We start from the raw sequence: 24,280 nt of genomic DNA, 5'->3' as shown, positions 1-24,280 counted from the left end.
ATTAAATTAAATAATCTGCCTAATTTGAAGATTTTTCGCAGTCTGGCAGACTTGGAATTTACAAGGTTTTACTGTATATACCACTGCAGCCATTGTGGCAAAGCTGCAGGGCTGTCTAATTTTGGTATTAGCAGCTGATGATGCGTGGACGTAGCAGTTAGTGGATCTGACGCAAGTGCCAGCATATCGCCACCGAGATTAGAGGGAACTCTGGTGCTGCGATCACCGCGGGAATGATGGTTAATACATGCATTTGTCTGATCTTCGTGTTTGTGGATGTTATTCTGCCTTCATTGTAGTAAAATTCAAAGGAATCTATACTTGTATAAATGCAGAGGACGTGGTTGAACATGCATAATTGCTACTGATTGCACTTCTTCAACCTGTAGAGGTGGCCAAGCGTCTCAACGCACTCATTTACCGTATTTACTCGAATCTAGGCCGACTTCGATTATAAGCCGACCCCCTAAAGTCCGAAGCCAACAAAAAAAGAATGTATTACCTCGAACGCAGGCCGAACAAAAAAAGCGAGAACAGCGTTCACAAAATGTAAACAGCATTTATTGAATCTGAACGTGCAGAGCTCATTCAAAGTCTTCGTCGCTGTGTTCCTTGTCACTGTCACTTTCAAACAGTGCACTATCTTCGGTACCGTCAAGTGCATTAGATATGCTCCACTTTTTAAAGGCGCACACGATCAAAGTACCTGGGACGTCGTCCCAAGCTGCAGCTACCCAGTCCGCCAGCTGCGATAGTAATGCACGTTTGATGCAGCCCGTTGATGCATATGGTCTTCATCAGACAACCAGTCCCTGTAATATTTCTGCAGATGATCCTTGAAAGGTTTGTTGATGCAGACATCAAGTGGCTGCAAATGGCCCGTCATGCCGCTCAGTATGACAGCGAGGTCCGTGTTCGCTTGGGCGAGTGCAGCCTTCATGTTGTCGGTCAAGTGCCCACGTTAAGAGTCAACGACAAGGAGCGAGTTCCTTGTCAAAAAGGCCCCTGGACGCCTTCGCCACACAATCTTAACCCACTCTTCCACCATCGCACCCATCATCCACCCGTTCTCATTTGCCCGCACAATGACATTTCTTGGGAAAGTTCCTCGAGCAGGCAGTGTCTTCCTTTCAAATATTATATAAGGAAGGAGTTTATGTCCGTCAGCTGTGCAACACAGCATCACAGTTGCGCGCTGCTTCTTGTAGCCTGCAGATGGCACCTTCACCTCCTTGGCACCCTTTTCATTCACGGCGTACACCACTGGCATATCAAAATACACAGCCGTCTGGTCGGCGTTGCCGATTTTCCCAACGTTGTAGCCTGCAGCTTCTCTCTTTCGCAGCACGTAGCGCTGAAAAGCTATCAGCTCTTCTTCGAAATCACTTGGCACCTTTTGGGTGATTGGAGTGCGACGTCGGAGGCTGGAAGCCGAAGCGCTTCATGAAATTCTGAAGCCAGCCCCAGCTGGATTTGAAATCCTTTGGCGTTAGGCCTCGCTCCCTCGAAAGTTCTCTAGCTTTCGCTTGGAGCACTTCTGTTGTCACTGGGAGGGCAGCTGCTCTCTGCGTCCGAACAAAGTCAGCCAAAACTGTCTCCACATCGTGGTGATGGCCTTTCTTTGGTACGCTAAATGCCATCCTTGTTGTGGCGCATGTAAAAAGCTGCTGTCATTGTCCCCATCAACGACGGCCGTTTTTCTCGTCGATGCCGAAGTCCCGCCCGGCTTGAAGGTTCGACGATGCCTCTGCGGCTATCGCAACTTTTCGCTTGAAAGCGGCGCTCTAGTAGCATCTCCTGCTTGGTGCCATCGCGATAACACCACGGCGCCCACCAATATAGCCGACACGACACAGGTTGAAATGTTGACCTCACTTGTGTACGGTTGGCAGGTTGCACGGCTAGTAGCGGCTGCGATACTGACTTTTCTAGATGGCGCTAGCTATGCACCATATTTAGCAGTTTCAATGAAAAAATACGGTACCTGCGAGAAATTCATAAGGGTGTTCTATGCCGCTTGTCGGAGCATGCGTCCGTGATGTAATGGTTTCCTTATCGGGCTTCTGTACTAGATGTCTTGTGCTCGAATCCTGCCGTCGGACAATTTTATAGGTGTTTATGTGATTATTTATAACATGGTACTTTATTTAATCAGAATCAGGGTGTAGACGAGCCATATGTAAAAATACAGAAAGATATCTATAGCGGCTCCACAGCCACCGTAGTCCTCCATAAAGAAAGCAACAAAATCCCAATAAAGAAAGGTGTCAGGCAGGGAGATACGATCTCTCCAATGCTATTCACAGCATGTTTACAGGAGGTATTCAGACACCTGGATTGGGAAGAATTGGGGATAAGAGTTAACGGTGAATACCTTAGTAACTTACGATTCGCTGATGATATTGCTTTGCTTAGTAACTCAGGGGACAAATTGCAATGCATGCTCACTGACCTGGACAGGCAAAGCAGAAGGGTGGGTCTAAAAATTAATCTGCAGAAAACTAAAGTAATGTTTAACAGCCTCGGAAGGGAACAGCAGTTTACAATATGTAGCGAGGCACTGGAAGTGGTAAGGGAATACATTTACTTAGGGCACGTAGTGTCCGCGGATCCAGATCATGAGACTGAAATAATCAGAAGAATGAGAATGGACTGGGGTGTGTTTGGCAGGCATTCTCAGATCGTGAACAACAGGTTGCCATTTTCCCTCAAGAAAAAAAGTGTATAACAACTGTGTCTTACCAGTACTCGCCTATGGGGCAGAAACCTAGAGGCTTACGAAAAGGGTTCTACTTAAATTGAGGACGACGCAACAAGCTATAGAAAGAACAATGGTGGGTGTAACGTTACAGGATAAGAAGAGGGAAGATTGGGTGAGGGAACAAATGCGAGTTAATGACATCTTAGTTGAAATCAAGAAAAAGAAATGGACATGGGCAGGGCACGTAATGAGGAGGGAAGATGACCAATGGTCATTAAGGGTTACAGACTGGCTTCCAAGAGATGGGAAGCGTAGCAGGGGGCCGCAGATAGTTAGGTGGACGAATGAGATTAAGAAGTTTCAGGGTACCAACCGGGAAAACCGGGAATTCTCAGGTATTTTGAGTAGTCTGGAAAAACTCAGGGAATTGGTGTCTCTACCAGGGAAAATTAGCTGTAATTTTATTGAAAGGGTCAAAATTCACGGTAATTCTGGATCGAGCAACAGACAGAAATCATAATGAATCGTCTTTGACGTCCTCTCAGCGGCTGGAGGAGTTGTCAGTGTACAGTCAACGACCGACTTTCCGGATTCCCGATTATTTGGACGGCTTCGCGGCACCACCACGTCTCCCTAGAGTCAATGTATCAGAACACCTATAATTTCGTACGCAAGAACTCTTCGCCGTCCGGTTTTCCGGACGTTTTGTCGTGACTGCAGGTCCGAAACGGTATTAATAAAAGCTGCCACTGCTTCCATTTTGATTACCTCGCCGCCTGAAATTGGCGCTCTGGCACGCAGATCCGCTGGCAGCCGTAGCCAACGCTGGAGCAACGCTAGGCCTAGCTCCTTCGAAGTTCTCTATGAAGTTTCTTGCCGTTGGGTGCCGTGTTCTTTATTGAAAGAATTCGCTGCTGTCAGCAATGGCACGGACTCCGCTTTTGCAGTCCTCGCGATTGGCTTATAAAGCACTGTGTGTTGCATAATGCCAGTTCCTGAAAGTCAGCTTCGCCTCCGTATACAAATCTTACTTGTTGAAGCATGCGCAAAAGTATTGCAGTGAAGCGTAACAAGCGTGGGAAGGGGCAATTGCCACGGGACAGAGTATGTATTCCTTAATTATACACGCGTGCAATCGGTATTTCCTGTCGCAGTGCGAGCACCGATATGCCTAATACACGTCCCGAAAGGCCTTCAGAGCGTTTTCGAATGTGCCTGTGGTGGTTTGAGCCATTAAGGGCAGTAAATGACATGCATTTATTTTTTCCAACTGGTCGATTTTTCGGACGTGTTCGCGGCCCCTAAGGAGTTCGAAAACTCGGATGTGGACTCTGCAACTGACAAAAAAGATGCTTCAAATGGTCTGTGGGGCGAACGAGTGGCAGAAAGAGTACAGGAACTGAAAAGACCTGCACATTGAGGAATGAACGGGAAAGGAAGCATGCTGCCGCCATTTCGAAGGAGCTTGAGCTCAAAAAACAAAGTGTTGGCTGATGCCGAGATGCAAGTGTCCCTAATGCAAAAAAAAAATAAACTCTTTAAAGCAGTGAAACATAACAGTGAGGCGTCGTGCATGGGCTGAGAGTATGTCAGGACATTTGAGGTTGACTTACGAGCTGTTGAGAGAGAATCTCAGTCGTGACAAAGTTCGGGCCTCATACCACTAAGCTTGCTATCAGTTGATAGAAATAGCTCATATTCGAAAATATTTGCTTTTGTATGCATATCCTTTTTTATTCACATTTGAGAATGTCCGACTCGATTTGCAATTTTTTTCGAAGATATCTTATTTGCTGTGCATTTTACTAACCCCACCCTTCTATTTTCTTTTTGAATAACATGAACACTACTCCTTAGTATTCAAATTGGATTAAGTCGTCTTTTTATTTTTTTTATATGCTTCCGGACCAATGACCGCATCGGGCAATATGGTTTCAGCTCGTCTTTAAATAAAACTAGTTCTGCATCACCCAGGGAATTTTGCAAAGGCACTCAGAGAAAACCTGGAAAACTCAGGGAATTTGGAAATGTCAACTTGGTAGACACCCTGACTGTTTGCAGGGACAACCTGGCGACAATTAGCACATGACCGGGGTAATTCGAGAAGCATGTGAGAGGCCTTTGCCCTGCAGTGGGCGTAGTCAGGCTGCTGATGATGATGACTTTATTTGAAATGATGAGTATACAAAGTCGCAATGCCATATGAAGCCATAAGGACAAAGTTTATGCAAATGCACGCACTACCCATCATTCCCATGCTGGCAGAACCACCCTGTTTGCAGCTCCCGGAAACACTAGCACTAAAGTTCGTTCTAGTAATTATTGGATTAAAGTCTAAGGCCTTTACCCTTTATATTGTATTCCTTACAGTGATACACTTTCAGGGCTTTTACGAACGTGCGCCTGTTGTCATCATTGACTCTATGTGCAACAACTTCGTCCAGGAATGTGCACGCACAGAAAATGCCTGTTTGCGACCTGCTCCGAATGTGGCAGTTGCTTCCGACCACTTAATTCTTGTCGCCAGCACTGGTGAGATAACTTAGGAATGGTTTTCCAATTACTTTCAGTGCACATTAAGACGTATTCACATACGCTTGAAAAAAAATGTAAGGGGCCGAGTCATCACTTGCCTGCTGTTATATTCCCAGTGCAGAAAGCAAACTTGCAGTCCTCGCCTATTATTCCACATTTGACTCGGCTGTTATGGAAAGTGAAATCGCTTCAGTATGTCAGTCATGCTTGCGTGGGGAGGACGTAGAGGGGAGAACTTGCATCGGAGGACTCGTGTCGGAGGACTCGGTATCGAAATTCAACATTCCGTGATATTTTGTGCCAATGTTGGTGTCTGTTGCTGCAAGGGGTGTTTGCTTGGCATTGCTGGCAACTCACTATCCTGCGGCAGTGGTAGAGCTTCTTGCACTGGTCTTGCACAAAGGCATGCATAACAGACGGTCGTAGATACAGCAGGTGAGGTGGATGAAGCTTGCACAGTCTCGTTTTATGCATTCAAGCCTCTGCCGCACAACGGACCATGTCTTCCTTCTGCTATTGCACATTTTAAGTAAATCACCTCTTGGCGGAACGTTGCTCGAGTGGTGGCTGATGCGTGCTTGCTCTCGATTCAGAAGGCATTGGAGGATGGCGGCCCACGGTGTGCGACGCACAGACTGCTCACTGTAAAGCGTCTGTACGAAAGCAGTACTGCCTTCGTGGTATTCATATGGTTTACAGCATATGGGCTGTTTCACGTGTAGCGACTCTAACAAAAAAAAAAAAAATTGTTACTGCCGCACACGTCACTGAGTGAGCTTCGCTGCCAGCTTTCACATGCATTGGCAACAACACGATTTCTACGAGAGCGGTGTCCAAGATTGAACCCAGCTCTCAATGTTTTCATGCCTGTGTTACAATAAAACAACACGGAAACCGGTAATCTGTTTTGATGTTGTTGCTTATTTAAAAATAGAATAAGTAGTGTGCTTTGGGGTCGTTAATAGTGTTCTATGTTTACGATTACCGAGTGCTCCCTCTTCGCGGAGACGGCAGCACAACATATCATAAAATAGACGTCAACACAAAAGCCCGATTTCCACTGAGCTTACTGTTGGCCCCTCCAAAATTGTGCCGATCTCTGTGATGGTGTGACCAATTTGGCAGAACCTAGTTGTAGAGAGCTGCTAGGACTGACAGCAGTCGCAGATCGACAGAAATCGCTTGGTTGCCGGGTGAAAATTGTGCCGTGTGAAACAACGTTAACACGGATGTATTGCAGCAAAGCTGACTTAAGAAAACTGGTGGCCATTGTGCAACACATTAGAATAATTGAGGTCGTAGCGCTGGATTCACATGGACAAGAAAGACAACAGGTTGTGCGCAAAATATCGACAGATTTTATTTCAGGAGAGCATGGTTACTTATACCGACAGGACGAGTAGAAATCATCACACGCGCAAACCAACATTTTCCAGATACGCACTTTCTTTTCTGCTCAGAGTAATTGGATCGCATGTTGTCTCGGTTAGTACGGTTTTTGCTCAAGTATTTTCCGGAAATGTATGAGCGGGGTCCTACTGTATGTACCTTGCACTGCTGCATATATAAACCCCACATGCAGACATTGGATTTGAAAAAACTCTGTATACCTCGTGTTCCCGCGGAATGAATGCACTCACATAATAAGCGCACTCCCAACTTTGCTCTTGAAAATGTGGATTTTTGTTTTTCCTCGCATGTTAACTGCACCCCCAACTTTGCTTGTGTGCAGTGCCATGGTAAAGCGGCCGTGCTGCAGTTTTTTGTGGAGACTAGAACCTTTTACTCTCGTGCGTGTAAAGCAAAGCAAGTGCAATTAATCTCGATGTGCGTCACTGAGTTGGAAATATTTAATAAGGATGCCCAGTGAGAAACGCCGAGATCACATAAATGATATTCCACAGCTAGTTTATGTAGGCTGCACATTCACGCTAGCAGCCGTGGGGGCACACCGGCAGGGGTTCGATGAAGGAGAAGCTGGCGAGAAAGCCAGGACAAGAGAACGGTAGCAGCAAGCATGCAGCCTGTTCTTAGCCCATAGTTGCCGCCAGTGGCGGTGCTCAGGTGGCTCGAGAGAAAAAAAACAAGCAACTGGGCTCTCTGCAACACCAACTTCGCACAGTTTATACTCTAACGTAGTGGGAGAGCGTGTACGCGGATGCGTGGCTGGGTGCGGCACACAGGCGAGTCTAAGTGAAGAAGGGGCGGCCAGCACTTTGGTCAGCACAGCCGGGCATAGCGTTGAATTTGCGTGCCTTTTGCTCCCTTTGCTGCCTGTCGTTGGTTTCGCTGTGTGCGATGGGCCAAAAGTCTAGTTATACGCCTGCTACACAACGGAGAGTTTGTCTGCTCACAAAACAGAAACGCTGATCGGGCATCGATAATGACACGCCGATTAGCGGGAGGGCCAAGGAAAGAGGCGCACAAGCAGTGCGCTTGTCCAAACAATGGGTGCTGAAAAGCAGCGCTGTAACATGATGCTTATCATAATGGCAGACAGTGGGAAGTGGCTGCGAGAATGAGCTGTTGTAGAACCACAATATGGACGAAGCGGCCAGCGACCTGGACGACAGGTCTCGGGACTCCAACGAGGGGGAAGTGCAATAGAAACACTGTTACGGTTTGCAAATAGTAAACATGTATTTTTATGCAAAGACAAGTTATCTAATGGATTTTTGAAATTATTACCGTCTTACTTTTCAATTTTTGCTGATGCGAAAAAGTTGCCGTAAATTATACCCAGCATAATAAACACGCCCCCGTAACTTTGCTTCCGTTTTCTTGGACGGAGAAAGTGCATCGATTATGCAAGTATATGCGGCATATATCTGCAGCCAGGGCATGCTGGCTGGTATTCGTACTACAGTGCAGTCCACTTATAACGATACCACATATAACGATATATCAGTTATAACGATGGTTCGACATGAGAGTGTCATTTTATGCATTAGGTCTATGGGGGAAAAAACCATTTATAACGATAGGTTATTCACCGCATATCGGATATAACGATCAAAATTTTGCCGTCCGGATGGCTTTTTCTGTGCAAAATAATCGTAACATTTGCGTTGCTTAGTTCCCTGAAACGAACGATGTTGAGATGAGGCGATGTTTACCTCCTTAAGTTTGTATCTGCCGCCATTACCATGCTGCGCGTCCCAACGTTACTAGGCGCGTCCCGCCCAGCCTGCGCACCGGAGAGTACCTGAGCAGGTGCAGCGCGCCACAAGATGACGCTAGCTGCTTCATGCACGTCAGCCACAGTCGCTCTGAAAGAGAGAGAAAGAGAAAAAAAGCAACAAGCAAAGCGGCGCGGTGGCGCCCGTCACGCACTCAAGTCTCTCTCTCTCGCAATAGCAGGCTGACGCCACTGAAGCAGCGTGCAACCAACGGTACAACAACCCAGTTCGAAGATGGCGCCGACAAAGCGCAAAGCTGTGTCGCTTGACACGAAGATGGATATTTTGCAGGACTCTTGACGCAGCTTCAAGGTGAGCGCCCTCGTGAAGAAGTATGAGTTCACCCAGTCGACGATATCAACCATCTTGAAAACTGGGAGCACCGCGATTGTGAAGGCAGGAGCTATCAGCGGCCATGCCGATCAGCGGAAAAGGGTTAGAGACCCTTTGTACGCCGATGTTGAAGAGGCGCTTTACCAGTGGTTCATCACTACCCGTGCGCACAATGTGCCTATTAGTGGGCCAATACTTGCCACCAAAGCGAAAAACTTCGCTTTTCTTCTGGGACGCCCAAATATTGAGCCTGGGGGAGGCTGGATTCAGTGCTTTAAAGAGCGGCACGGAATCGTTTACAAAAACGTGGTAGGGGAAGCGGCGTCTTTGGACACAGAGGCAAAGCAGCAGTGGCTGCAGACAAAGCTGCCCGGCGTGCTTGAGTGCTACACGGAGAAGGACATATATAATTGCGGCGAAACTGCTCTGTTTTTTCATATGTTGCCGTCGAAGACACGCTCTTAAAGGAGATCGATGCCCCGGCGGGAAGCACTCGAAACTTAGGATGACCGTGTTGCTGTGCGTTAGCATGGACGGGAGCCGTCGTCTCAAGCCTTTCATGATCGGGCGATCAAAGAAGCCAACGTGCTTTAACAATAAGCACATCCCGGTCCGCTGTCGCAGCAATAAGAAGGCGTGGATGACCCGTGACCGGTTCGAAGAATGGCTGCTCGAGTTCGACCTTATAATTGAAGGCTAAGGAAGAAAAGTAGTGTTGCTACTTGACAGCTGTAGTGCACACAGCATTAACCCGAAGCTAACATTTGTCGAATTGATGTTTCTGCCTCCAAATACTACGGCAGGCCTGCAGCCGTCAGACACCGGCGTGATCGCCAACTTTAAAGTCCTGTATCAGCGGCGCATGCTGGAGTGGCTAATTTTAGCCATTGACCGCGCAGCTCCTGGCACGTCAGGTCATGCTGATGGACCCCCTGACCTGAAGATCAGCCTTTTGAAAGCCGTGCGCTTCGTGTATGGTGCATGGTATGAAGTAAAGCAGTCAACCATATACAACTGCTTCAAAAAGGCGGGCTTTGTGCGTCAGGACGAACTTCCCCAACCCACTGAGACCAACACGGTGGAAGCCGCTGACATAACCGGAGCTCGTTCCTACTGGTGACACAGGTGGTGCGTCAATGGAGGAGTTTTTGACTGCAGACAGTGCTGCCTCGTTCTGCGATGAGGTCACCGACGAGGCGATTGCCGAAGATGTGCTGTCTCGACAGACGGCAAAGTTGTGCGACGGTGGCGATGGCAGCAGCGACAGTGACAACGAGATTGGCAGTGGCTCCTTGAACCCGACCACGATGTCCACGCAAAGTGCACTGTCGTCGATCGACTCCTTAATTGATTTTATGCATGCTAAAGGATTGCAGCCAGTGTTTGCGCAGCAGCTGGAATCCATGCACACCGCGGTTGTGAAGCTGAAGCTGCCGCAAAAGCAAGTGCAGATTTCGGACTATTTCGGCGCGCCTAACCCTTGACACGGTCATTGGCGCTAGAAATATAGTTTGTTTTTCACAGCCTACTTTCTACATCATCTATTCTTTAGAGCAAGTAGCGAATTCGAGTTCGGAGCTGCAAAGGTATGTTCCACGTTTTTTTTCTATAACTGCAGTCCAGATATAGCGATTATCGGTTATAACGATCATATTTTTCGTCTTTCTCGATATCATTATAAGTGGACTGCACTGTACTAGTATACAGTTGCCGACTGATATTTTGGACCAAAAAAACTCGGACATGCTCAATTATTCGGACTGCTTCGTGGCACTTCCATTCTCCCCGTAGACCATGATTTATAACGACTGCCGAAAGTTCGGACACCTTGCAACCTCTTGTTTGATTCTTCGGACACTCCTTGAGCCAACTCGATCGATGGCACTTGCCCCCACCCACTCTGATCGGTGCATGGTTCGACTTGCTGAACGCCATTTTTGTTTTGAACTGAGCCTCCTTGCTGCCCCACGAGGTAGCACTACTGCAAATCTCCACTCATCATCATTGTTTCTGCCTGGTCCGGCAGAGTGGCTCCAGCAATTCCGGTCTCAGCTTAGTAAGCCATGCCAAGGAAATCCAGTAGCTCATTTGTTTCTTTATTCGTACACAATGCTGCGAGTAGGTCACGTCTTTAGTTTGTGCGACTGGTGCCAGCATGACGGCGCGGTGGTGTTTGTTTTGTGTGCTGTGTCGAGGTTGCGGTGATCCAACGCGGCATACGGAAACATAGCGTCAAGTGTCTAATGGCGCCGACAGTGCCTGCGCAGACGGCGCTGGGGAATGCCGGCAAGCGTGTTTCTAAATATACCACATGTCAATGGCGAAAAAGATTGGCATCGTGCAGCAAGTTTAGAGTGGCCGGTCTCTAAAGTGGAGTTGCCTGAGAATTTAATATTTCAATGTAGACGGTCTCGGATGACATGTGAAACAAGATGAAGATTTTTGGTGAAACAACTAAGTCTTGCTACAGCTTGGAAAGGAAAAATTTTAGATACGGCAGCCACCCGAAGCTTGAAGGAGCCCTCCACGTGTGGTTGCGTGCTACGGTAGCCAAGAAGCAGATTCCTGTGTCTGGAGACCTTCTGAAGCAGAAGGCAGAGACGCTCACTCTCCGAATGAACATTGAGGGCTTTATGTTCATTGACGGATGGCTCTGTCATTTCAAGAAAGGTATGACCTCGCTTTCAAGAAGATGTGTGGCGAGAGTGGTGACGTCGACTGGACCCTTGTTACAAATTATCGCTCGGAGACTCAGGATTCACTGTTGTGCCAGTTTTCACAAGACAATGTTTTTAACTGCAGCGAAACAGCTCTATTCTATAAGATGCTGCCCAGTAAGACCCTTTCTGTGTCTGACGATCCGTGCCACGGCGGGAAGCATAGTAAAGAGCGCGTCACCAAAATGGTAGGCAGCAACATGTCAGGGACGGAGAAGCTTCCGCTTCTTGTGATTGGAAAATCAAGGAGCCCGAGATGTTTCAAGAGAGTGAAGTCGGCAATAAACATGCTTGCGGATGCCTGGAAGGCGGTGACCCCTGTCACTCTACAGAATTGCTTTTGGCACACTGGATTTGTTGTAATCGATGAAGCGATTGCCGTGGAGGCTAAGTTTCTGTTGCCTTCCGATCCGCTCCCTACTGACACCAAAAATGTTCTTCGAGACCTGCGCAGTGGTAGCATTGCGATTCCAGACACTGTCTCATTTAACAGTTTCATAGATGCTGACGGTGCTTTTGCGATTCTCTCTCATAAAACTATAGCATGTCAACCTTTGCAGCTACGAACGCCCCTTGAAGCAGTGGCGGTTCGAGCTGTTCTTCTCAATAAACTCGTCACCATTTGCTCGCTTTACGTACCCCCACACTACAAATTAACGAAACATGAATTCCAATCCTTTATAGACCAATTGCCAGAACCTTATGTTGTTCTTGGCGATTTCAATGCGCACAGCTCCCTGTGGGGCGACTCTCGTACTGATGCGCGAGGTCGCCTCGTTGAACAATTCCTTTTTTCGTCCGGTGCGTGTCTGCTGAATAAGAAGGAACCCACTTATTACCGTCTCGCAAACCGAACCTTTTCTTCAATTGATCTTAGTATAGTTTCCCCGTCAATACTGCCCGAACTTGAATGGGAAGTTAACGACAATCCTTACGGAAGCGACCACTTCCCCATACTCATAAGAACATCTAAAGAAAACGAATATCCTCCACAAGCTCCTAGGTGGAAGATAGACACAGCAGATTGGGAGAGTTTCCGAAACTTATCTAGTATATCATGGGATGAGATGCCCTCGTTAGAAATTGATGCTGCTGTGCAGTATTTTACAGCCGTCATAATAGATGCTGCATCTAAATGCATACGTGAAATAAGTGTCTCGGCATGCAAACGGCATGTCCCGTGGTGGAACGATGAATGCAGAATCGCTTGTAGGAATCAGAACAAAGCGTGGGGGTTGCTACGCGCCTCCCCCACTGCGGAGAATCTTATCAATTTTAAAAAAGTAAAATCCCAAGGCAGGCGAACCCGCCGACAGGCCAGAAGAGAGAGTTGGCAGAAGTTTTTATCCGGTATCAACTCCTATACAGATGAGGCCAAAGCCTGGAACAGGGTTAGTAGAATTAGAGGACGACAAACATATTCACTCCCTCTAGTAAATACACAGGGCGATACACTGCAAGATCAGGCAGACTCACTTGGGGAGCACTTTGAGAGCGTATCAAGTTCAAATCATTATTCGCAATCATTCCTGAAATATAAACAAATAGAAGAATGTAAGCCATTAACAAGAAAAAGTCGAGAGAATGAGCCTTACAACCGTCCTTTCAGTATTGCCGAATTGAGAGCTGCCTTGAGCGCATGCAAGAGCTCCGCACCAGGATCTGATAGAATCATGTATGAAATGCTCAAAAACTTACACAATGACACGCAAGTTACACTACTCACGCTTTTCAACACCATCTGGGATGCAGGGTATCTTCCAACAGCATGGAAGGAAGCCATTGTGGTCCCTGTTTTAAAGCAAGGCAAAGACCCTTCCTCAGTGACAAGCTACCGTCTGATAGCACTCACAAGTTGCATTTGTAAGGTGTTTGAAAAAATGATAAATTGGCGACTCATTCATTTCCTTGAACAGAGCAAAATCCTTGATCCTTATCAGTGCGGCTTCCGAGAAGGGCGCTCCACAACTGACCATCTTGTACGTGTAGAAGCAAATGTCTGGGACGCATTTGTACATAAACAGTTTTTGTTATCCATATTCCTCGATATGGAGAAGGCGTACGATACAACGTGGCGTTACGGAATTTTAAGAGACTTGTCAGAAATGGGCATCCATGGGAATATGCTAAACCTAATAGAAAGCTATCTGTCCGATCGTACCTTCCGGGTAAAAGTCGGCAATGAACTTTCACGTCCATTTACGCAAGAAACGGGAGTTCCCCAAAGAGGCGTGCTCAGCTGCACGCTCTTCATCGTGAAGATGAACACGCTTCGCGCTTCATTACCACCGGCCATCTTTTACTCTGTCTACGTGGACGACATTCAGATAGCTTTCAAATCCTGCAACCTCGCAGTGTGCGAGAGACAGGTACAGCATGGCCTGAACAAAGTCTCAATGTGGGCAGACAAGAATGGATTTAAGATCAATCCTAACAAAAGCTCTTGCGTTCTTTTTACAAGAAAGAGAGGAATGATCCCAGATCCTTGCTTAGAACTATGTGGACAACAAATACCCGTAAACAAAGAGCACAAATTTCTAGGTGTTATACTAGACTACAGACTCACTTTCGTCCCCCACATTAAACATCTTAAAGAAAAATGTCTGAAAACAATGAACCTAATGAAACTTCTATACCATACTTCGTGGGGTAGTGACAGGAAGTGCTTAATTAATCTCTATAAGAGCCTGATTCGTTCACGATTAGATTATGGTGCCATGATCTATCATTGTGCCGCCCCGAGTGCGCTAAAGATGCTAGACCCTGTTCATCATCTAGGTATCCGTTTAGCCACAGGAGCTTTCAGAACGAGTCCCATACAAAGTTTATATGCAGAATCGAATGAGTGGTCACTTCATATCCAGAGAACATACATCAGCCAAACATATTTTTTGAAAGTCCACTCTAATCCTCAACATTCGTGTTATAATACTGTTAACGAGATTACATATGCTACACTCTTTCGCAATCGTCCCTCCGTAAGACAGCCTTTCTCGCTGCGTGTGAGGGAGCTTAGTCATGAAATGCACGTTCCACTCCTCGAGCTTCGCCTAATGCATCCAGCCAAGCTGCTACCTCCTTGGGAGTGGCAGCTGATACAATGCGACACATCTTTCATGCAAGTTACAAAACACGCTCCAGAGATTGAAATTCAAATGCATTTCCGGGAACTCCAGCACAAATACTCCTGCACGGAGTTCTACACAGACGCATCCAAGTCACACGACGGGGTGTCCTATGCAGCCGTCGGTCCATCCTTCTCGGAAACCGATATACTACATCCGGAAACTAGTATCTTTGCTGCTGAGGCTTACGCACTGCTGTCGGTCGTAAAGCATATAAATAAATCAAAACTCAAGAAATCAGTTATATATACGGACTCACTTAGTGTTGTGAAGGCCTTGATGTCTTTCTGTAACCAGAAAAATCCGGTAATTAATGAACTCTACTCCGTACTGTGTAAAACATATATATCTAACCAACATGTGATTATATGCTGGGTGCCTGGACATAGGGGTATCGAGGGAAATGTTCTAGCGGACCAGATGGCCACATCAATTTCATTGCATGCAGTTAGTCCTACTGCTTCGGTCCCTGTCACAAACCTGAAGCCTTTCTTAAGAAGAAAACTGCGAAGCCACTGGCAACGTATGTGGGACGCAGAAGTAAATAACAAACTGCACGTGATAAAGCCACAGTTAGGTTCTTGGCCCTCCGTAACAAAATCGCGGCGAACAGATGTCCTATTCTGTCGCCTCAGAATAGGACACACATTTGGCACGCATAACTATTTACTCACTGAAAATGATCCTCCAACCTGCGGTAGATGCGGGGAGAGGCTGACCGTCCTCCACGTCCTCCTGGAGTGTCGAGCAGCCGAATCTGAAAGAAGGAAACATTTTTCCCTAGCATACCGGCAGCACATCCCTCTACATCCCGTGATGCTACTCGGCCCAGAACCTTTATTTGACACCAACGCAGTCCTAAGTTTCCTGAAAGATGTTGTCCTGCATGTTTTTTAGCCCCACACGTTCATAGCGGGTCCTCTCTTCAGAGGATGCCGCTGTGATAGCTCTTTGGTATAGCACATGCCTCTAGGCCCTTGTGTTTCAAGGGCTCTGGCGAGCCAGCAGTGCTCCAAGTAATTTTACGATATTATATATTTTACATTTCGCATCATTCTTCTACGATGGATTTTAATGGTCATAGTATTCGTCATTAGTCATCACCATAATATTATAGTACGTAGATTTTACGCACTTTACAGCGACTATTTTTAGGCCACTTTACAGCCATGTCACATCTTCCATAATTCATCGTCAACATTACCACGTGTCATGGCACTCTTTGGCCAAACCTGGCCCTTGCGCCACAAAACACCACACATCATCATCATCTGACGGTGCTTTACTGACATGCACAGAACTCGACGACAACGAGATCATTCGTCAGGTTTCTGCTGCCCTGCCGGACGATGACTCCGAGTCGGAAGATGATGCACCATGTACGCCGCTGCTGTCGCACGCATAGCTTGTTCAAGCAGTGACTGTGCTTTCAGCCGCCTGTAGTAACCGCACAACCCTCTCCGAGATTCAGGCTGATCTGATTGCGCGTAAACGGAACAGCGTGCAACGGCTCATTCACGATTTCTTCAAGCCTACTTCCGAGCCCGAATAAGTGTGTGGAAATGAAGGATGTAAATAAAGGATTTCCTCTTTTTTTTTCCAGAGCTGTTTTTTCAGACGCCTGTTTATTAGGACATTTCTGCGCCCCCGTGAAGTCCAAATAAACGGTCGGCAACTGTATCCATAGAACCTCACTCATAGGTTTTGTAAAAAGAGCTATGAGAAAGAACATACTAACTGGGAAAACTTATGATCAGAAGTAACCAATAAGATTGATGGACAACTATAGTTGACATTTATGTAATGCGAAGTGCCGCGCATCAAGCTAGTGGTGCTCCGGTGGCCCGAGATGTGTTTTGTTGTTTTCCTATTGCGTGTTGTTTTAAGAAAGCAACCGGAAACCAAAATGAAATCGAGCTGGTGAGTGACGCTCGATGCCGCTGAAGTGAAAGGTGATGCCCACATTGTGCCGCCTGCAGCAGGGAACGGCGACGCGTTTGGATTATTGCCTACTAACTGCATGCAGTATGCTACCAATGACACTACACACCATGCACTGTAAAACAGATAGGTGAAGATGCTTGTTGCAATAAATTTGGCGGCGATAGCTGTGAATGCGGCATGTGATGACTGGGCCGGAGATTTGCTTGTACCGGAATTTGCTGGCGCCGTCATTTTCACGTGAGATATACACTCACGTATATATACACGTGAGATATTTCACGTGAGATATACACTCAGGTGGCTATACACTCTTCTCGATTGCATGCGCCTCGCGCCTTTTCTTCTTCACCTGGAATCTAGCAGCCGGAAAACATATCATACGTTCGCAATTTGGCGAGGTGCTGAACATTGCTGCCAAAAAATTTTGTTTTCCGGGAACATATGAACCGGTAAAAAATTTGCTTTACTCTAGTGGGTAATTTTTTGTGTTCTCGATTGCGAACATTGGAGGCGGGAAAAGATAGATAGCGGAAACGTATCACCGAGGCTTTACTGTACATCAACAACATAGCGCCATGCAGTTTTACTGGCTGTGGTCACAGATTGCTCTGGAAATTCAATGTTTTCTCGTATTCATTGGTCTGTTAACTACTGATGCCTCCTGTGCCTGTCCATCTGTTTTACGTATAATTAATCTGAAATGCACAGCCACCAAATAAAAAGTGATATCGATGAAACATTTTGAGAGCCTGTGAAGGCCCCAACATGTCATATTGTTATTGCATTTTATTTTATTTTACGATTCCGTAGTTTAGTTCAGGCATGTTACTCCCTCGCCAGACTGATTTCCCTTGAACACTGGACTGGGGCGTACAATGTGTGTTGAACTTACTTTTGTTATTGGATCGAACAGAAGCTGGTTGACCCACTCCTGTTCACTCTCCGTGGTAGGCCAGTGGCAGCAGCCTTGCACTGCTGAGCTCGATCCCGGCCACGGCGTTCGCATTTTGACCGTGGGGAAATTAAAAAAGAAAACCCATGTGTACTTAGATTTAGGTGCTTGTCAAAGAACCCCAATGAGTGAAACTTAACTATGGCATTCCTCATAATCAGATGATGGTTTGGCACGTAAAGCCCTAGAGTTAAATTTTTTTAAAACTACATTTCTCTGCAGGACTTAGGCCAGGCAAGCGAGAGCAACATCGACGAGCTGTACCACACGACATATGCGGCGCTGCTCTCGAACCACGCGCAAGCGCTCGGCGACTACTGCCACATTGCGGTGGCCCGGCTGCCATACACCACGCTGCCCGATCGTCTCGACTTGGTGCCCGAGAAGCGGTACCTTCTGCCGCAACACCTGCAGCCACTGCTGGAGGCCCTGCTGCACGGGACAACGCTGCCAGAGAGTCGTGCCGACTTGGCACTTCGCTCGGACGCATGCAGCCGCTTCACCAGTGCTCTGGCCAATGCTGGCAACACCCACGAGGAGAGAGGCTTTGCAGAGGACAGTGTGTGCGGGAAACTGCGATCCATGCTGCTTGCCACCCAGGCATGAGTGCGGCGTTGCTCTGGCGGAACTCTGCTCGAAGCCTGTGCCAACATGACACTTCTCCGGAACGTGTCAAGTCGTTTCTACAGTGGTCTTACAAGTCTGCAGTGGTTTTACAGTGTGGTGGTGAGAATGTGAAGGCTTTGCATTGAACAGAGTATAGACAGAAAACTGTGGAACCATTCCTCAAAGTTCATGATGGGTGGAGGTCGGACGGCACTGTGCTCGGGCTTGGCTGTTCTGGCATGTACGGTGTCGACTGTTAACGGGTTTCCCTCAAAATACCGTTTTGTTTTAGTTTCCTCTAAATGGCTATTTGACCTAAAGGCAGAAAGGTCTTTCGAGGAAACTCCTTGTGGGCCATTTGCCAGGCTTAGTTCATGTGAAATGTGCTGCTCAAGGAACATTGTAAGAAAATTTTGCTCATTTGTCTAAAGCTGCTGCTGTGAATTTGTGAGCCAACTATCACTGCACTGCATGCAGCAGGGAATTTACAATCTCATGTCAAAAACAGGAAAAAAATGCTTGCTCTTGCTTCTGCAATGCCGTTATGCAGTGTCATCGAAAGCAGCTGGCCACCAATACTGTTTGCTGATTTCTTGATTGCGAGAGCATTCCCAGTAATACATAATTACTAGTTCTAAATTAAATGAAAAATATTTGTGTGCAGTCTGAAAAAAAAATAGAAAAATTATTTCACCTTTCCACTGTGCGTGGCTTCAGAGGGGACATAGCTTTGTTGCATAGCTTTGTCTACCGCAGCCATCACAGGGTGCCACGACAAGCTCTTTCACCACTGTGGCACTCAACCTTTTTTTGGTCAAGGGCTTTGTCCTCTCGGCCTATTCGCTGTGTAGCTTCGAGTGCGACAGCAGACACGAAAACAGAAAGAAAGCCAGGTATCGGTATGATAACTCCACCGATAGTTAAAGGATTCACAAAGTTTTTTTCGGCATGAGATTCCTGAGACAACATCCTTTAATAGTGAGGGCATTCCATGATTAGCTACAGAAGTGTTTCAGGGCTCCTTTAGCTGTTGAATGACACCTGGTGGCGCACATGTCAAAGTGACAGGACGGCCATTTTGTAAGACAAGAGGGTTGTCATGATCTAGTCTTCATGTCAGTTGTGTCGAATGGCCATGCTTTTGCAAGTTCTCGAGTCCAGTATAGAAAAGCTAGAGTCCAGTGCACCTGCAGCCAGACGCACAAGTAAAAGGTGGTAGGTGTAGTGGTTGAGGCGCAGCATAGCTTTCAGAATAGCGTTAAAGTCGAATCTGGTTATAATGCGGTCACATCCGACACAAACACACGTTCATTATATCTAACATTCATTATGAGCATACACGTTGATACTGTCAAATGCGCATACAACCGAGTTCGCAAAAATATGTGAATAAGTTCAATATGCAGTCCTCAAGTATGGGACCGACGAAACTTGTGGCATGTATTATCCGGCGGGTCAGATTAAACGAAAGGCAGAAAAAATGCCAGAACATGCTGTTGATTTGCTTGGCAGTATTGCCTTGGCAGTCACCGCAATACAGCCATGTTATGCGGTGAAGCATACCAACCTGGGAAAGGTGCCACTATTACGGGACATGGCATGTGTTTTTTAATTTACACACGCACGTGCGCTGCTTCAGTCACAGTATGAGCACTGAGACGCATATGTTCACTGGCCGGCCTTCAGAGCTTTAGGTTGATCCCTCCTCTTTTGTTGGCTTTAAACATCCCCTTGACTTTTTTTTTCATTTCACTGCCTTCCCGCTTTGCTAGCTTTCCAAAAACATCAGATGGTTTTTCTCTGCTTCTCAGTGCATGGCGCAGGCGTGCACATACAATTAAAGGAGCACTGACACAAAAATTTGAAGTCGAGATAACTTGTGTGATCGATTTAGTTGGTCACACACCCATCGTCTATAAAATATCAGCGGCGAATATCGCTTAGAACATATTTAAAATCAATTTTAAAGTGTGTGCGCCCAGCCAACCGCAAAACAGAGCACCTCGCGACATTGACATCAACCGGGATTGTAAATAGCCAAGAAAACCCTACGTCATGTGGCTACGTCACGAATTTTCGTTGGCTGCCATGCGGCTTACATGTGCTCTTCTCCTCTGTTGTTGCTTGTTCTAGCTGTTGTACTCGTAGTGAGACGCGCTCCGTGTCGCTGCAACTGCAGTTTTTGTCGTGTCCATCGGGATATTTCCTACACTATCAGCTTGACTGCGCTGCCACAACGTTCAACGCCGATTTGTTGCGTCTTACCATTGATGGTGGCCGATGCGAGGGTTTTGTTGAGGTTCGTCCTCGCCATCGCCGGCCGCAATATCTGAGTCGCTAAGTGATTGGCCACGTCTAAAGCGCGAGACACATGGCGCGATTTTCCGTGCGATCTGTAGTACGGCGCGTCGTGTGCGACTTGCCGCATGCGGCGATTCGGGACACATGGTACAGTTGAGCGAGCGGCGGCCCAGAACCGGCGCCCCTGCGTGGAAGTTCGGAATCCTGTGTAACTTCGAACAGAAAGTGAAAGCAACCGTATTTGCACAGCTATCTTGTTTGAAACAAACGATGACATTATAAACACGTCTATGCGAGCACTGTAGACGTGTTTCCTCAAGGCCGCGTTAGCAGTATCGGATCCGTTGACAGCCGCCAATGGCCGAGAGCCGACAGGCATAGCTCGCTGGGCCATCGAATCCGACACCGGTTGCGCTTGTGACACGATCGCTTGCAGCTCGTATAACGAAGCACCTATGTTAGTCGGCACAACGTGTACACAGTTATATCACGCTTAAATTGCAGCACATTTGATTTTTTTGGCGCCAACAGAAGCGAACGAGCATGCCAAGTGAGCTTGCGATCGCTGGGAGACGATGTAGGCCTAGCTCGCCGGCTGTCTATCCGGGGCCGAGGGTACTTGCGATTCGTCTGCAGCTCGTAATAAAGCGCCTAAATTCGTCAGCACAATCAATGCCTGAACATTTATGTTTCTCTTAAGTGAAAATACGGTTAGTTTTTCCGGAGCCGTTAGTAGCGATAAGTAAACAGGCCAGTCAGGCGAGCCGCTTCGTATATAGACGATTGCTGGCGCGTCTGCGCTTACCGCTTCCGAGTAGAAATCACGCCAATGATTTCCTATTTCGCACAACATTTTTTTAACTCGCACTCTTTCGAGGTCACTTTATTGTAGGAGTTATTTCGTGTCAGAAACAAATTGTAGCCCATTTATGCATCGTCGTCAGCGGCGAAAGAGGCCCGCGTTTCGACCAGAAAAAAGAAACAGACATGATCGGAACAGCGAGGCGCCCGCTTGCCGGCCCCGCCCCGCCAGGTCTACCACGTGGCCATGACGTTCACGCTACCGGCGCTGTCATTGGCTGCGGTCGTCCGACCGATGCGGCAGTCGCTCGACAATACGTCATGGCTTTTTGCCAACACGTGACCACTTTGTTTACACTCCCGTTTGCCCCATCTCGTTGCTCTCTGGAACCGAAACTTCGGCTGGTCGCTACAAAAAAGACTGCAAATAATTACCTGTCGCGCTCTGAAATAAATGAGGTTTTGTGCCGTGATTACTGGGTCATTAACTACTTATTAAAGCAGAAAAAACCACGTGGATTTTTTTTGTGTCAGTACTCCTTTAAGGAATGCTTGCTAGGCCCTGTTAATGGTCTCGTACACAACCCAGGCAGTACAAACTCATCTAGAAGACAAAATATTTGGGCTTGTTCAAGCCAGAAGGTTGTCTACAATCCGGCTTGTACAAGCTGAGCAATAGCCCTAGAACTCCACAAGCACTCCTGAAGCCAAGGTAATGCTCCCTCCGTATTCGTCTTGGGGAAGTACATGTAGAACTCGTGTATGAAGGCTTATTTTGCTTGCCCGAGAAAATACCGGGTGTTTCAGCGAACACTTTCAAGCATTGTAAGAAAATTTCTTGGGGCAGATAGCACAATTCTGGTACAATAGCTGGTCTACTCGAAGAAGTGGGCATTACTTACAGAAAAAAATTGAAATGCGTAATCGACTAATTAACAAACATACACTAATTAAATTTTAGTCTAATTGATTTATGGCACATATTATAATTTACAAGTTATAACGGGTGGGAGCGCAAGGCATATCCACTTGAAATGAATTGTGTGGATGACACTGTTTGTGGGATGTGCGCCATCAAACTTGCGGTAAAAGACCACTGTCCTTCCACCTAATTTCCTAACAAAGCATCGTTTTACGCATTGAAGTACAAAAGTAATTGGAACACCAATGCATTTCTTCGCGAAGTTCGTGAATTAATATCTCAAAACTGGTGTCATCCTGAGAATTCATTCCAATTGTATCTGCCTTCTGAACTCCATGGCTAGAATTTCTAAATTTGCAATATGTGTCATAAGGAAATTAGTTAAAAATTTAATTAGGAATTTTTTAATGAGTCGGTTATAAATTAAATAGTTTTGTGCAAGCAATGTCCACCTCTCAGACCAGCTCATGGACTAAAATTGTGCTATTTGCCACAGGCAATTTTTTTTAAATTTGTGAAAGGGTTCTCTGAAACACCCGGTATGCAGTCTACACTTTAAAAAGAAAAGGTGAACTATGTTAACCATGCACTAATGCAGGTCACTGGTATGCTTTACTTGGAACCAATGTCATGATTCAGGATTTCTGGTAGATGTACATGTATTCACTACGACTGTTTCTAACTTCAATCAATCTTTATCAATCAATCAATCTTTATTTATCCAGAAAATCTGGATGGTCTTCAGGGCTAAAAGCCGCTCTAGGCAGCTTGACTGGGTCCCTGGAGACCGTTACATTGGCAGCATGCGACGTTCCTTCTGCAGTCTCTGGAAAATCAAGCAGACATGTCGCAGTTACTACAATGGATGTTGGTACTTATGAAGATCAGATTTACAATATGAAGCACATCAAATGTTGACAAAGTACAAATAAATTGACCATTTTAATATACATATTTTAAATGCACAGTAACTCTTTGTACTTGAAAATGAGCAAGTAAAATTAACTATGAATAATACAAGAATAGAAATTTAAGAAACATAGAGCAGAATAGTGGACGAGAGAAACTGATACCTACTTAGGTAACAAGGTAAGAGCAGTATATAAAATGGCATAAATATGTCATTCCAATAATCACAACATGAAAACTGTTGTTCACGACATGGATACAAACTGTTGCCACAATTGTCAATGTGTAGCAGTCATTGTTTCTGGAAATTTATTCAAAATGGATGGTAAGTTGAAATGAAGTGCTTGTAAATTGTAGTTAGTTCAGAAACAAGGTACGAACCATGAGGCGGTTTGTCGCGTACGCGCATTAGTGTTAGCTTTAGGCATGGTATTGTCGCAAGGAATTCTTTACAAGTGTCTGAAAAGTAAAAAGATTGTAAAATCTGAAATTTCTTTGATATCGTAATCTTGAAAAGACTGTTTTAGTTGAAGCCAGATAAGGAATGTTTGCTACATGTCAAAGAATTTTCTTTTGCAAAAGCAGAATTTTATTTAGGTTCTGTTGTAGTAGTCTATACCAAGCTGCAGTAATTAACGTGTGACGCAAATAGCGTGTAATACACCTGGAGTTTTGCCTTCGAGGGAAGTAAGTGTTGACGTCGTGATAACGCACCAGCAGTGGATGAAAGTCCTTTGCACAGCTGTTCTACATGTGAATTCCAACTTAGGTGAGCGGAAAATGTAACACCAAGTACCTTGTGCTCGCTTACTATAGTGATGTTCTGACCTTCACATAAAATAGGGTTTAGCAGTTCGGGTGCTTTATTTCTTGCACAGAATATAATTAATTTTGTTTTTAGAGGTATAATACTTAATTCATTAAAGCTGGACCAAGTGGGAAGCTTTGAAAGTGCGTTATTACTTTCAAATGCCAAACCGTTGACGTCGGGGCCAGAAAACAGTATGGTGCTGTCGTCGGCGAATATAATAAATTTCACTGTTTTATCAATATTTACGAGATCATTTACGTATACATTTAATAAAAGGGGACCCAGAATGCTCCCTTGAGGGTACACCTCTTAGAACAGGAAGAAATGACGATTGTGAATCTTGCCAACAACTTACTGCTGGCGATTGTGTAAGTAAGATTTCAACAAATCCAAAGGATTCCCACGAAAACCACACATGAATAATTTGTCTGCGAGAATGTCATG

At 46.1% G+C, this 24,280-nt stretch overlaps 1 protein-coding gene across 7 annotated transcripts in view; it reads left to right on the top strand.

The window, feature by feature from the left end:
• Positions 1-24,077, top strand: part of LOC142592536 (uncharacterized) — a 238,163-nt gene extending 214,086 nt beyond the window's left edge. For all 7 annotated transcript variants that reach the window (XM_075704033.1, XM_075704029.1, XM_075704027.1 and 4 more), the window contains one exon: positions 17,709-24,077. In XM_075704033.1, coding sequence (XP_075560148.1) covers positions 17,709-18,092 — 384 coding nt within the window. In that variant the 3' untranslated portion in view covers positions 18,093-24,077. The remainder of the gene's footprint in view (positions 1-17,708) is intronic.
• Positions 24,078-24,280: the final 203 nt, after the last annotated feature.

Source organism: Dermacentor variabilis, chromosome 9 (genome assembly GCF_050947875.1).
Source record: "Dermacentor variabilis isolate Ectoservices chromosome 9, ASM5094787v1, whole genome shotgun sequence".
Classification (NCBI taxonomy): Eukaryota; Metazoa; Arthropoda; class Arachnida; order Ixodida; family Ixodidae; genus Dermacentor; species Dermacentor variabilis.
This window is presented reverse-complemented; position numbering and strand designations above follow the sequence as displayed.